The 15,491-nt window shown below is 44.0% G+C and overlaps 1 protein-coding gene across 1 annotated transcript in view; it reads right to left on the bottom strand.

Annotated features, from left to right (window-relative positions):
• PEPD (peptidase D) overlaps positions 1–15,491 on the bottom strand; it is a 151,441-nt gene that overhangs the window by 73,980 nt on the left and 61,970 nt on the right. Inside the window, exons 6-9 of the mRNA XM_033158674.1 lie at positions 14,980–15,041; positions 10,606–10,650; positions 3,114–3,189; positions 1,446–1,492 (exon numbers count right to left, since the gene is read on the bottom strand). Coding sequence (XP_033014565.1) covers positions 1,446–1,492; positions 3,114–3,189; positions 10,606–10,650; positions 14,980–15,041 — 230 coding nt within the window. The remainder of the gene's footprint in view (positions 1–1,445; positions 1,493–3,113; positions 3,190–10,605; positions 10,651–14,979; positions 15,042–15,491) is intronic.

Genomic DNA, 15,491 nt, shown 5'->3' with positions numbered 1-15,491 from the left:
ACAGCTCTGCTCATCCCTCAGCCAGCCAGGCTGGTTTGCATAAGGCAGTCCCAGAATTCCTTATATTCTCTCTTCATATCACAAATAACACCAAATCCTAGCGTTTATCTTTTTTTGTGTTTAGGGGGACACACACGCCCCCCGGCAGTTCTGTAACACCATTCATACAAGGACATCCTCTTGCAGAAGTAAATAAAAAGCAAAATAAAAGGAGATGCCTTAGTTTGCTTAATAAGAAAACATGGAATTTTAAGGAAAGACACTACATGCATATGAAACCCTATTAACACCAGCATGCAAAAAGAGGCTTACCAGTAATTTGGTAGCATTTATTCCGTAATTATGAAATTGAAAAATAAAGTTGGAACATTTATGAGGAAATGGGCCAGAGATCTATAAGGGGAGTGGACTACGGAAGATCAGAAATGGATTTGGGTTAAATTACTACCACCGAATATATAAAAGGAGCTTTAAAGTAAGATTCAGTATCAACAGTATTTGACCCCAGGTAGACTTAATAGGATACATTCAACAACACAGGATAAATGTGATCTGCAGCTGCTTGGCAATGCAAATATATTGGACTACTACTTGAAATCTTATTTCAGAAACGACTGGACATCTATTACAAAATGACCCTAAAATACTAGTACTGAATTCAGTATCTGGAAGGTACAATGTTAGACCCAAGCGGCTGGCGCCAATCCCACAGAGAGCAGCAGAGGTGGGCAAACTTCATGCTAATCAGATCCACTTTGCTTTATAGTAGAGCCCCAAGATCTACCAACTGGAGCCACGTGTAAATGGCAGAGCATTAGGAGTAAATAGTCTACGATTCTATGATCAGCATATAGCAAAGAGGAAGTTCAAACACCAGTCACCGTGAAGCCTGGCTGGACATTCACGGCTGCACACATGCTTCTCTCAGGATGCAAAGCCATATGGGCAAAGGAAGGGATGGAGGGATCTAAAGACTCATTAGGGAAAGCAACACAAACAAACGGAAATCGAAATGCATAAACAAAACACCAATATTTGCTCCAGCTGTAGCAGAGACATTTCACCAAACACTCCAGGACATTTTATGGCCCCCATAAACACTCATGTACGTAGGAGGCATAGCAGTGATATTCACACACATAAAAGCTGCTTTATTGGATGCTATCAAGCAATAATAATGGCTATTAGGTATAGTTTCTGTAAATTACATAAAAGTCTGCAAAGAGAATTATACTGCTTTAAAACCATACCTAAAAGCAATTGCCATCTAATAGCACGGAGGAAATGTGGGAAATGCCTTCTATATAATAAAATATGTCTAGCCCCAGCCTCGAAATGAGCACATGCAATTGCCATTAAATCAGTGTCGTTCAGAGTTATCTGGGGGCATTTCCTGCTAACGGAGATGCTTTTCCATAGTTTTGTCACGTCGAAAAGGTACTCACCTCTCCAGCTCATATTCCTTCATGCCTATTTTGACGGCCTTCATTACCTGTTGTCACAAACATAGGACACACCCTAAGAAATTTGGATCAGAAGAACCTTAAACACTTGACAATTTCGTGTTTATCTTGGGAGCTACCATGATTTGATGTATAATGCACTTAAATAGCACCCCCTGGACATAACAAAGAACATGAATGTACTAGAAGTGTGTGATGATCACACCCTGGACCCAATTTTTTTTGTCTCCAGGGTGGAGCTGAATGCACATCCCCGCAGCACTTCCCTACCCATGTTCCCCACCCCTTAGGGCAATAAATGTCTGATAGAATCATAGAATCATAGAGTTGGAAGAGACCACAAGGGCCATCCAGTCCAACCCCCTGCTAAGCAGGAAACACCATCAAAGCATTCCTGACAGATGGCTGTCGAGCCTCCGCTTAAAGACCTCCAAAGAAGGAGACTCCACCACACTCCTTGGCAGCAAATTCCACTGTCAAACAGCTCTTACTGATGAGGGTTCAGGTGATGATCTGAATATGTGAACCTACCTCTCCATGTGAGAAGGCCACCCAGATGCCTTAGGAAATGTGCTGAAGGCTACTGCGGAACACAGGAGCACATTTACAGCATGCTGAGTTAGCCTGAGCCTACAAGGAGGTCTTCTCTTGAGAAAAAAGGAACGTAATGATCAAGGGGAAGCAGCAAATCTCCTTTGAGGAAAGGCTGCAGAGTTTTGGACTTTTACTTGCCTTTTCTCTAAACTAAAGAGGTATCATGGCTTATAAAATTATGAATCACATGGAGAAAGTGGCTATATATATATATGCAGTGGTACCTTGGCTCCCGAACAAATTGGCTCCCGAACACCGCCAACTTGGAAGAAAGTGTTTACGAACCTTTTTTGGGAGCCAAATGTCCGTTTCGGCTGTTGGCATTGTTTCTGGGGCCAATCAGAAGCCGCGTATTGGTTTGCAAACGTTTTGTAAGTCGGAAAGACTTCCAGAACGGATAGAGTTCGAGAACCAAGATACCACTGTATATATATTTATCCCTCTCTCATAACACTAGAACTAATAGGCACCCCATGAAGCTGAATATTGGAAGATTCAGGACAGATAAAAGGAAGGACTTCTTCATGCAGCGCAGTTAACCTATGGAACTCACTCCCACAGGAGGCTTTAAAATAGTGTTGGACAAATTTATGGAGGGTAAGGCTACCAATGGCCACTAACCATAATGGCTATGTTCTCCCTCCACTGTCAGAGGCAATACACCTCTGAATACCAGTTGCTGGGAATTGCAGGTGGGCAGATTGCTGCTGTGCTCATGTCTTGCTTGCAGGTTACCTACAGGCATCTGACTGCACACTGTAAGAACAGGCTGCTGGAGAAGAGGGGCTACTGGCTTGATCCAGCACGGCCCTTATGTTCCTATGTGTTCCAGCATGATAAGTGAAGACATTTTGTTCCCTGGGCATCAACAGCAAGTTCAAGGGCAAAGCAATGTGTATTATTAGGATTCTATTAGAAGGAACATTATCCTCCTAATTCTGTCCCAGCTCTTCCATTAGTTTATTACTAAGCAATTCAAGTAGCTGGGAACATTTTCTGAAAAGCCACCGTTACACAAAGAGCAGAAAAAATTATTATCTGTAAGAGATCCATTACCTCTTTATGAGCTTCACTGGAAATTTTATTGGTATAGCGCAGGACTTCCAACTCCATGTCCGTCTTAATCACACGGCTTCAAAAGGAAAGGAGAAGAGGAGAATCAGGTTAGTAATTCCCCCTACAGCTCAGCAGTGATTAAGTTGAGAGCACAAAGAATAACTAGGTAACCTAATTGGCAAACCTACCGCCAACCAGATGTGTTTCAAAAGCAAGAGGCTATTACAAGATTGCGGCAAATAAAGGACATCAGGAAATAAAAGGTATGTGTGGCATTCAATTTACTCAAAGTAGGATGAGCTGAAAAAGCACCTGCAAGGCTGGTATAACATATAGAGTTTGATCACCCTAACTGCAGCCCCTAGACCGTAAGTGGGGTGCAAGCAGCTAGAGTCTGTGGACAGGAAGAAGATCTAGGGCAGCCTTCCCCAACCTGATGCCTTCCAGATGTTTTGGACTACAACTCCCATCAGCCAGCAAGCAGGACAGCAAAGCCCAGCTGGCTTAAACTGATGGAAGATGCAGGCCAAAACACCTGGAAAGCACTAGGCTTGGCCATGGCTGAAGGCAGGAGACCAGTCAGGCTAGTGCCTGCCATTGTTAAAATTATTTCAGAGTAATCTAAAACTCTTTCTCAGGAAAATTTAACAGAATCATTGGGCTCTGAGTGTGAATAAATCCTGAGTTTATATTCTTGATTTGTAAATTTATCACATCAGTACACTGTGGGAATTCTACTTCAGTTTGGTTTTTAAAACAGGCCATGCAAGACAGGGTCAGACACAAGTTAGAAAAGGGTGCTGTTCACTGTTTCCAGAAACTCTCTTCTCATTGTGAGACTTTTGTGGGTGAGCTGAGAGTTTGTTGGACCTTGGGGCTGAGAGGGAGGGAGGAAAGAAAATGAATCAACATTGATCTATATATATTAGTAATTTTGTATTAATGTGACATTTTTATATGTAACTGTGCATTTTTGTAATATTTTGTTTAAGTTGTCTGTTGTCGCTTCAGTTTTCTGTACACCACTTAGAGATATTTTAAATATATCAAGAGGTTAGAAATCAAATAACCAAATCAAAAATGACCATGGATCTCCCACGCTCTGTCTAGTTCAGCTTACAGTGTCAGTATAAGTTAAGGACGAAGGAGCCGGATAATGAACTAACGGAATTGTATTGAAGAGCTCAAACACATTTCAAGCTTGAAAAACCTTAGTCCTGGGAAGCAAAAAACCTTTCACAAGATGCTATCTATTTATTTGCTAATAACACTTCTATACTGTCTGCCGTGTCAAGTCAGAGACAGCTGGCTGCTTTCAGGGCATACTTGACGGTGCACAGAATTCCCTCACTCTGTAAAGTGCAAAGCAGGTTGGTTTATTCTAGACCTTCCTGTTCACATCTACCAGGCCCACCCCCCACCCTGAGAAGGTGGACAGAAAAAAGCTCCCCTCCCCACTCTCATAACACTAGAACTCATGAGCATCCAATGAAGCTGCAAGTTGGACATTCAGGAGAGATAAGCAGCAGACATGCTTTATTGACCTTGCTTTGCCTCAACCTGCCATGAATAGGCAAACCCTCTGCCTGCATTTACTGCACAGGGTACGCAATTGTGGGGTCAGACAGTCCTATGAAGATATGCAGGTTTTATTTAGCCAACCCTGCACTCTTTACCAAGCACAAGTCATAGGCTCACAACATGGCAGCTTCCTGCCATTTCTCAAGTTATAGAAATGGGAGTCCGAGGCACAGTAGCAGAATATGAATGAATCCTTGCCTAAAGCTATCAAGTCCTTTGGGTTGCTGAAGCTTGTTTCGCAAAGGTAGCAGACGGAGAAGGCGGGCGGGGGGGGGGGGAGAAAATATCCCTGCACGCTGTTTTGGCTCAGAGCTGTATTAAATTTATGAACCCCTGGATGAAGAGTTTAGCAAAAATCGAAAGCTTGCACGTCTTCAGGCAGGAGCTGGGGTGCAGCATAAAAGCCAAGGAAATGGTGCTCGGGATCAAGGAGGCCTAGCGCAGATCGCACCTCTGCCATGAACTCACCTGGTGGCCACCCAAAATGCTATTTAGTGGCGGCCTCTAGAATGCTTGGCTAGGTCAGACTTTATGAACTGGAAGCCCTCCAGTTGTTCTGAACAGTCAATGCTGAGTGGGGCTGATGGGGGTTGCAGTCCAAAGCATCTGGAGGGTGCCAGGATGGGGGAAGGCTGCTCAAGATCCAGGTTTGCAAACCTGTTTGATCACAAAACTATGGTTTGTATAAATTGACATGCACAGTGAAACCATGGCTGGCAGAGGACTTCCCAGCTTTTCAGAGTCTTTCCCAGTTCTTATTGGAGATGAACCTGGGAATGAACATGGGACATTCTGCATGCAGGACAAGTGTTGTGCTCACCAAAACTTGCCCTTCCTTTTTTAAGGAACAGGCAAGCAGAGCCTTAATCTGATCACCTCCCATAACGGGACTTGAAATTGCAACTCCCATATTCAGTAACCAGGACACTAGAAGTTGCTTCCAAGAGACTTGCTTCCTGTGCTGACATATGGGTCACTGTTTGGAGCATGTCTCTTGACCAGAGGGAGACAAGTTCAAAGCCATAAATCCTGCAGACACACAAAGACCGTCTCCACACTAGAGAGGTGCTTTGGGGCAAACAAGAACATTTCATTCGTCCCCTAGAAGGCACGAGCAGTTCTTTCACCAAAGTTTGGAGCAGCTACTTTTGAAGTCACCTTGCCTTAAACAGCATCCAAGGCAAGGTGGCCCATCTAGTTCAGCATCCTGTTCTCACAGTGGCCAAGCAGAGACCCTGTGGGAAACTTGCAAAGCAGGACCTGAGCACAACAGCAATTCTCCCTTCCTGTGTTTTCCTGCAACTGGAATTCAGAAGCATTTCTGCCTCCAACTGTGGAGGTAGAAAAAAGCCGTATCCCCCAGGAATTTGCCCAATGCTCTATTAAAGCCATCCAAGTTGGTGGCCATCACTGCCTGCTGTGGAAGCAAGTTCCACAGTTTTAAATGCATATATTAGTCAAAATAGAATGCAGAAATTCTTTAAGGAAAACTTCTGTATATTAAGAGAAATATATTAAGAGTTCTAGCATCATGAAAAAGACGGGAAGTCTTTTCTCTATCCACTTCCTCCGTGCCATGTATAATTTTATAAAGTCCCCAAATGCTGCAACCCTTTCCTCATATGGAAATGGATTCTGCCATTTTGAACATGCCAGCGTTCTTATGGTACCCTAATTTGAGTTGAATGTTTTAACAGAGTCTGAATTGTAGCCTTCCAAAATGTTGTGCCCTCCACATGCTGTTGGGACTCCCATCACCACAGACGATTGGCCATGTTGGCTGGGAGGTGGAGCCCAACAACATCTGGAGAGTCTTCTACAGGGTGGCCAATGTGGGCACCACCTATCATTACAGTACTGTGTCAAACCTTCCAGCACTGTCTGTCCCCCGTCCCCCCAGTCCACCCTCTCTCTCTCACACACACACGCATTTCAAAAGTGTGACCACGGTGCTATCAGAGCATTCATGCATCCAAAAATGTCCATGACATCCCAGCTTGGCTCCGATTGCTTCAGTTTACTAGACCATTTTGAAACAGGTTATCCACTAACAATGCAAAAGAACTAGCATAAGAACTCCCTGATTTAGACAATACAAGAACTACAAACCAAGCCCCAACCATGTTGAAATCAGCAGGAGAGTGCCACAAGAAAATCAGAACCAAACAGTTCCATAAGTACATTCTGTGAGAGGAAAAGATCAGCCCAAACTTGACTTAGCAGACAGCTGATCTGGTCTAAATAAAGCAACACGCAAAAGGCCAGGGTAACTGTAGAGTCTCAACCCCACCTGAGCCAGGGTAGCTGTCCTGCAAAATCAAGAAGTAACTCTATCCTTGGTACCTGCACTATGAATACATGGCGGAGAGCTGGCCAAAAAACCAAGAACTCATAACATCCTCCCTCTTCTCCTCTAAAATGTGCAAAAATGGAAACACTCGATGCAACGTTAAAAGGTTTCCAACAAGCCTTTTAAGTAAATATCTTTCCCAGCCTCCATCTGTATTGGAACAGCTTTTAGATGCTTTATCTTTTATGTGTTTGCTGCCCTGGGCTCCTGTGGGAGGAAGGGCAAGATATAAATCTAACACATACATATATACATACATATATAAATAACACTGCACATTTCTCCATCCCTCTTTCTTATCAATCCCTGCTTTGGGGGGTGGGGAATGGAAGGATGCAAAAATGTCCACAACAACTGCATTTCTAGTGAAACAGGGAATGCAGAGATGCAGACTTGCAGAACTTACATGATCTACAGTAGTTTCTGGGCTATGTGCCCTGTAGTCTCCCTGGCTGCCAGGTTTCCCATGTCCCAACCTTAATGAGGGGATGCCTTATTTGGAACTGGCTGTCTCTTTCTAAAAGCTTTCTCCTTGGCACACCTTATTCTCAGATCTTTTAGGGGGCAGATATAAGATGTCCCTGCAAATAACAGATGCTAGCTTTACATGCTCTTTTTAAGTGCGGTTTCTACCAGGGAAGCTAAAGAAACTCTCTCTGTGTCTCACTGTACATTATTTGGCTGGCTACTCTTCAAAATCTCCACTGGTCATTTTAACGGAGGGCTCCAATTTTTCAAATTGCAAAGCTCACAACAAAATTCCTAAATATAGCAATCCCACTTAAGAAATCTGATTGCTTCTTTTATTCTTTTCCTATTACGATCTTACACATTTTATATCCTGTAACATTTTTTATTTGATTTGTGCCTGGTGGGCCATAATAAATCACGTTTGCCACTGAATATCCCTTGGTCACAGGTTCTGGCTTGGCCTACCTTTAATAATCTCATGCCTCACTTAAATATTTTATAAAAACCTAAATACAGAAGAGAGATTTTATTGGCACATTTTAACTACAAAGCTTTCAGTGGCAGATTCGCTACAGTTTCCTTTGCAGGCAGATGTTGCCCCTGCAATCATATATATTGAGGTGGAAGCGTTCATCAATGTAGCTATTACCAGGGGGTTAGAGGAAGTATAGTCAATCCTGTCATGAGACCGTTTCCAGGCCAACAGTCATAATCAGTTTTACCAAGGCTGTTATTTTCTCCTCTGTGTTACTGGTCAGTTGACTCAAAACAAATCATTTTGAAGGGTTACAAATAACAGCAAGGCATACTGGACACCTGAATTTCCTTTGTCGCTGGCGCTTTGACTTGTAACTGAATGCTGCATTTCGCTTTATGCTGTTTCAATATGATTGTTTAATTCTTGGTTTGGAATGTGCATGGTTTCACCCAGGAACCTTCGACGGAATTATAAACACTTTTAATGAAATAAATGCTACTACTCCTGTTTCAGAGGGAACAGCTGGTTCTGTGATGCTTTTATTGTTATAGTCTGTGTTTTAATGGATCTTCTTAGATTATGTTAATTATATTAGTGCTTTAGCATATTTTAATGGTTGTCTTTTCTATGTTTTTAGCTTGTTGTGTTTTATCTGTGCAAGCCGCCTTGAGTCCTGGACAGCGGAAAAGGCAAGATATAAAAAGTATAATAATACCATACAGATGGGTTGAAATGAATGTGTAAGGGCATACCTGGGGAGGAGGCATGTGCAAGACCCCCTCCCACCATCCCCTGCACCTGCCAGAAGCGGCTTGCTCCATTCCCAACCATCCCATTTTGAGCAGGAAGGCCTGAAGGGGGCTCGTAAGCATGTTCAGCTGAATGTGGTTTCAAGTCTCCTCATCACTGGGAACCTTGGGCTAGTAGCAAACTGACAGGCGGTGCAAATCCCACAAGCAAGATTTTATATGCTGGGGGTTGTCCCCCCCCCCCACAAGAAACTTAGCTGCCAGATTCTCCACCAGCTGCAGCCTCTGGACCAAACGCAAGGGGAGCCCCACACAGAGAGCACTGCAGTAATTCAAACACCCTTCAGACCTGCCAGGGCAATATGAGATGGCTGAGGGGTGGAATAGACATACACACTCCCCGCCTTCAGTCTAAGCCCTCACAGATTCTTTTAAACTTATGGACATATATGTTACACCTGAGAAAGGGGGGGGGGTCCTGGCTGGAGATGATGGGAGCTGCTTTCAAACACACCTGGAGGATCCCAGGTTGACAAAGACCAATCTCATTCCTCCTCTGGGCCTCACTAAATTGGCGCGCGGCACGTCCATTTCCAACAAGAGGGCTTTAACAACCCCCCACAGCGGAGAAGAGTCGTAACATCCACCTTATTGAAAATGAGTTTTAAAATTAAGAAACATTGCTGTGGCGCAACACACTTTAGGACTTGGGTTCTTCTCGGTTTCGCTCCTGCTAATGTCAGGCACCATTGACATTCAAGTGTAATTAAAGAGAACATCCATAAATTTGCCAACGGAATGCATTAGAATTAATGCTTTTAAAATGAATCCCAAAAGGAGGCAATAATCGCCTGACATTTATATAACATTACCCATTCTGCCAGACATTCAATTAATTCTTCTTTGGGTAGTCTCTGCAATAGTATCATAATTAATGTATTTGTATTTGAACCTACACAACCGCTAACACTAAAGAGTTCTGCAAGAATTATTTCAGTGGCATTTAGATCCTTTTCTTCCTTGTGGTATTACATCACGGCTGCAGTCCAGTTGGGGGCTGTAGAAGGGCCTTCACCATAGGCTGTGCCTTGACAGTGGCACACGCACCAGAAATTTGGCATGCAGCAACCCAGGAAGAGGGTGTTCTCAGTATCATCTGAACCCAGGCTTGTGGTTTGTCTTAATACAGACAAACCCCAAGATGTAAATTTAAGGACAAACCTTGGTTGCAGCTCACAGCTTCTCTGGAGCGAGGCAAACCCCAAGCCCAGATTTGGACAACACGCTAAGCCAAATCCCAGACATTGGATTTACTGTGTTGGTTTTCCTGGTTATCATGCTAGTGCTTCGGCCCCTTTTTCTAGCACTCCTTTCACACAACAGCCCTTGTCGTGTTATGGAACTGTGGCTTTTTCACTGATATGCTGACACGAGACACTAAATTTCATTCACACCAGTGGGTGTGGTGTGGCATGACAACGACCAACATAAGACAACATCGCCCCTTCACCCCAACCTTTCTACAAATGCGTCCTTCTGTTCCCCAATTAAAACAGAAGGGAAGAAGTGTGTGCTAGTATAACTGCCCCAATTTTTGTAACTTTACTCCCATGATTTTCTGGGCTGATATGGTTGCAAACTGTTTTTTTTTTATGAAATCAAATAACTTGGAAACGAGTGCAGAACTTCTACTCCATTCCACCAGATGTGACTTTTACGTCATGTGGAAGCTCAAATGTAACGCAAAAATTAACAGTTAGGGAAATGTCAGGGGAATGGGATAAAATGCTCTGTGACTGCAGCCATGGTCTCACACAGAATGTTGGGGCAAGCTTTGGAAACGAGGGTGAAAAGACAACATACCATTCGGCAATTTCCGGATGAAGAACTGTGTTGTTAACCACAAATCTAAAAATGAGAGAGAGAGAGAGAGATAACAAAAATTAGCTAGAAACTCTAGACACTGGGTGGTTGTCCAACTCTGGCATCCAATGAAATGTGAGCATGCTTAAAGGGGGCTGTTAAATGAAGGAGAACCCAAGTCAGTGCAAACAGGAACAGAGCAGAAGGAGCAAACAGTCTTTAGTGCATTGTGGATTTCTGAGGTAATATTTATTGAGACTTTTCATGGGCCCCATAGGCGCTACTGGAGGGCATATTGGTGCCCAAGGCATCACATTGGTGGCCTCTGAGATAAAGGGGGAAAGGAGCGAAAGCAGGCAGCCGTGATTTCAGCTGAAATGAAGATGTATTCATATATTTTCATACAGCAAAGCAAGAGGGAGAGAGAAAGACAAATAAAGGTGATGAATAAGCACCCACAAGAGAGATAGTGGCCACTTTGCCAGGAGATGCAGCAACCCAGGACTTTCTGTGGTGGCATTCAAAATCCAAGGCTCTCCTCCACCAACATGGACTGGAGAAACGCATTACATTTTCTAAGATACCATTGCAAGCTTGAATTCCAGCCCTGCAAAGTTCTGAAGAGATATTTCACATTCTTAGGAGCCAGCATCCAATTTCTGGATGCAAGTGGGATTTTTCCAGCCTCGCTGCTCAACACCTCTGCTGCAAGGTGTTCCGTTTTAGCCTGTGTTCCATCTCAACACTTCACCGCATGAGAAAATGAAGCCAGCAAGCTACACAATTCAGGCCCTCTACAGAACTCAGTCAGGCACCAGGAGGAAAAAAGCAGCTCAGCTAATGAGATTTGCCTGCTTTGAACACGAATGAAACACTTTCCTTTCCAGTCGGTAGGTTTAGGGACTATTATTCCTGCTATGGTTCAGCACAAAAGAAAAAAAGGGGGGGAGAGGATGCAAAAGCTAGTTAAGCATAAAGGCAACCTAGTACAAAACCCATTGATGAACAAAATGGTACATTTAGTCTATGAAGTTCAGTGAACAAAAGCCTGGATTCCATTTTGAGTTGGAGCGTCCCACCATGCCCTTAATGAGATGAAGGAAACCAGGAGATACAGGCAAGTGAGCTGCACACAGAATAGCAGGGTATAATTCTGGCATCAAGATCAATACCAGAGAATTGAACATTTAAGAGATCAATGAGAGAGCATCCCAACTGGAAGCTGGGAAACGGGAAAACAGTGGTGACCTCACAGCTACCTGGCTCTCCTGTTCAAGGGAACAGCTTGGCATTGTTCAGGTGACAGTGCAGGTTGGAGAAAAATCCTCACAGTACACCAAGGGGGAAAGACCTACTATCTCTGGCTCCTCTCCTGTGACCAGGGATCACTGTACTGAATTTACAAAACCCACAAGACAGAAGAAACCTCCTTACTTATGACACACTAGCCAGATTCAGATAACCACCTTCTCCCCCATAAGAACATATGAAGAACCCGCTGGATCAGGTCAGTGGGCCCTCTAGTCCAGAATCCTGTTCTCAAAGCGGCCAACAAGAAAACTGTGGGAAATCTGCAAGCAGGGTTCAAGCACAAGAGCACTCTCTCCTCCAGCCATTTCCAGGAACTGGCATTCAGAAGTGTTGTGTGCGAGAGAGGAAGCATGCGTGGATGTGAGGGAAAGAGAGAGAGAATGTGCATGCATGCAGGTGCCTGTGTCTCTCTTCCTTCCCTCTGCCTGTGTGTGCCTGGCCTGAGCCTCGCTGTGTCCGTGCACACACTGCAACTTACCCTCCCGTGGAAAACAATGAAAGGTCAAAGACCACCAGCAATCCAGAAGCTGTTCAACCAGAGGCTGAAAAGGGGAACCGCAGGATAGCAAGCAGCACAAGAAGAGACAGATTTCGATAGAAGACAGAGAGCGAGAGCCTGAAAAGCAGAGAATAAAGTTCAGCTCTTGAGAGAAGTTCTGAGACATGGCAAGGATAGAAGAAGGCAAGGCTTCGCAGGGCAGGATAAAAAATAAAATGGGGACGGCCATGTCAGTTGTAGTCAAAAGGGTCTACTGAGACCAATGTTGAAATAAAGCTTTTGCAAAAGCCAAATAGGTCTTTTGCAGCGCTATGAAAGGGCACTGTCTACTGCTTCCCTCAATCCCCTTAAGAAGGAATAAGGAATAACACATCCTGTTCTTTTTCGTGGGACTGGCCACTGCAGCCACAAGAACCAGATTGCCCAAAGCCTCAGCTCCTTGCAAAAAGTCAAATAAATAATCCGAGACAAATCCCTCACCTGAGAGGGAGCCCAAGAAGGAAAACCACAAAAGCTGCCTTTGCTAACTTAGTGCCCTCCAGATGCTTTGGACTACAACTCCCATCAGCCCCAGCTTCACTTGGCTGTGTTGTCTTGGGCTGATGGGAGTTGCAGTACACAATTTCCACAGGTTGCAGAAGGTTGAGTTGAAGCCCGCCGAACAAAACGCTGAATAGGAATTTTAACAAGAGGATGAATTTGGGAGTAGAATAGTGGAAAGTGGTGTTATTCAACCTAACACCACATGAGAATAGTTACACCGATTTGTATTTTTGGCTGCCTTCAGCAAACAAGGATGGCATCCTTATCTGTGATTCCTGCATTGCAGGGGGTCAGACTAGATGCCCCCTTGGGAGCCTTCTGACTCTACAATTCTACGATTCTATTATTCATTGCCCTTCCCATTTCACAAAAAGCCTTGGGAAGTGCTTTAAATAAAAGAGGAATAAGGGGGAAAGAAAAAACTCTTGCTTCTTTTTTAAAAAATGCAGATCAGTACATCTATTTCCTTTTCTTTCTTTCTTTCTTTTTAACAGAAAAAAAAATGACAGTTCAGGAGCACAGTGCTTTTGCACAGCGGACAAAGCAACAAGTTTTCTTTCCGCAGCAAAAGTTGAGAGCAGATTCTAAGCTTCCTCCCTTGTAGCTTCATTAGTTGCAAAGTACTCAGTGTCAACTCTCTCCAAGGCAGTCAAAGGAATTATACGCCTTAAATGACAAGGCTGACAGTCTGTTGAGAAGCCAATGCCAAGACTGGGAGAGATAAAGTGGGGCGGCGAGAGGAGAGGAGAGAAGCACTCTAACAAGCGATTAAGGGCATCAATTCTGTCATGCAAAAAGCAGTAGGGCGCTCAGTACTATACCAATGGGTATCCCGCTCCTGACACAAGTGATCTACAGCTGTCAAACAGCAGTGAGAAGATCAGCTTTTTCTGCCCTGCAAACCCATGGAGAGGAAGGCAGCAGACGGCTGGAAGTCTCTTTCCAATAAGCTAAAGATCAAAGGGCAAAGTCACACTCTTCCAAGAGCCGCTTGGGATGGAGGGAAGAACGGCAGGCAGCACATGGAAATGGACGCTGCCACCATCATCTCTAGAATGACCCACAGAATATGGAATTCTGGGTGTGTCAAAATACGGTAGTGCATCAAAGCTGCCGAAACTCCAAGAAGTTCCTCCCATAGGCACACTTCATGCCCAGAATTGCGAAAGTTACACACTTGTAAGTTACACACTTTTGAAAAATTCAGGTGTTTGTCCCAGCTTTAGTTTTGTATGCGCTGCCTCCACAGTCTGAGGCCGTAAATGCTTCTGAATACCAGTTGCTGGGAACCACAGGAGGGGAGAGCAATCTCATGCTCAGGCCTTGTTTGGGGGTTTCCCCAGAGGCATCTGGTTGGCCACTATAAGAACAGGATGCTGGACTAGATAAGCTATTGGCTTATCTAATGTTCTTATGTGTGATGTGAGCATAATACTTGATAATGTTGCCGTGCAGGGGGGCCTAAACTTGTTGAGGCCAAAGTCCACATTACTGCCTGGGAGGAGCCTGGGTGGGGGTCATAAAAAACCAGGAGTGGGGGAGCGGATTCAGCCATATGCCGAAGCCTAATTAGTCTACTGCACTGTTTCACATAACTGGCTAACTACTATCCTGGGACATACATGTATTTCTTGTGATCAGGTGCCTATGCAACAACCTAAAAGATATACAACAAATCACTTTTCACATGCAAATACAATGTATATAAAACACAAATAAAAAAAATTATGTATATAAAACACAATATTAAACTACTTTTACACGGAAGACTCTTTAGACATGTTCATTTCAGTGAGCTACTCTACCCTGAGTAAATGTTAGCTGAATACCACCCACAGTATATAAAGCCAGAATAAAACACATCATTGTTCATATAATCAAGCTGCCATGACAGGCTTACAGTCTATACACCAGGCCATCTTCTAATGGACACCAGATCATTTTCCTGACTGGTCATACGATGTTCAAATCATTAGCTGGTTAACTATTTGTTTGACACACAAACCCACAAGGTAACTTACTGGCTGATTCCTTCAAACGAAGCTTCCCTGGTGACACTTCCACTGTCGGTGTTAACTCCTCGCTGGAGAAGAAAGGCAAAAGTATTTGAACTATGGCTATCAACAAAAGAACAGCTGCTTCAGTCTTAAAATTACAAAAGAGGCATACCACTCTGCAAGGCAGCCTTCCCAAACAAGAGACCCTTCAGATGTTCTGACTACAACTCCCATCCCCCCGGCCCATCCCCTTTTGGTGCTGAAAATGGCATGCATGTCAGAGTGAGTGCATGTGCTGATCACACGCAAGTGGGAAGTTACCTGTAGTTCAAACCACCTGAATGACATCAGGTTGTAGGTAGGCTATTGTAAGCTATTCTGGTCACATAGGGCATATCCTGAAGGGTACCTAAGCCTAAGTCTTGATCAGTGACTAGGAACCAAGTCCAGGCCATATTGATTTCCCAGATGTAAGAATGGTTGGAAACCAAAAATGTGGGAATAGGCCATGTAAATTAAGCAACCTTGTATCTTGG

This window comes from Lacerta agilis, chromosome 8, assembly GCF_009819535.1.
Source record: "Lacerta agilis isolate rLacAgi1 chromosome 8, rLacAgi1.pri, whole genome shotgun sequence".
Taxonomy (NCBI): Eukaryota; Metazoa; Chordata; class Lepidosauria; order Squamata; family Lacertidae; genus Lacerta; species Lacerta agilis.
Note: the sequence above shows the minus strand (reverse complement) of the source record. Positions and strands in the feature narration are given on the sequence as shown.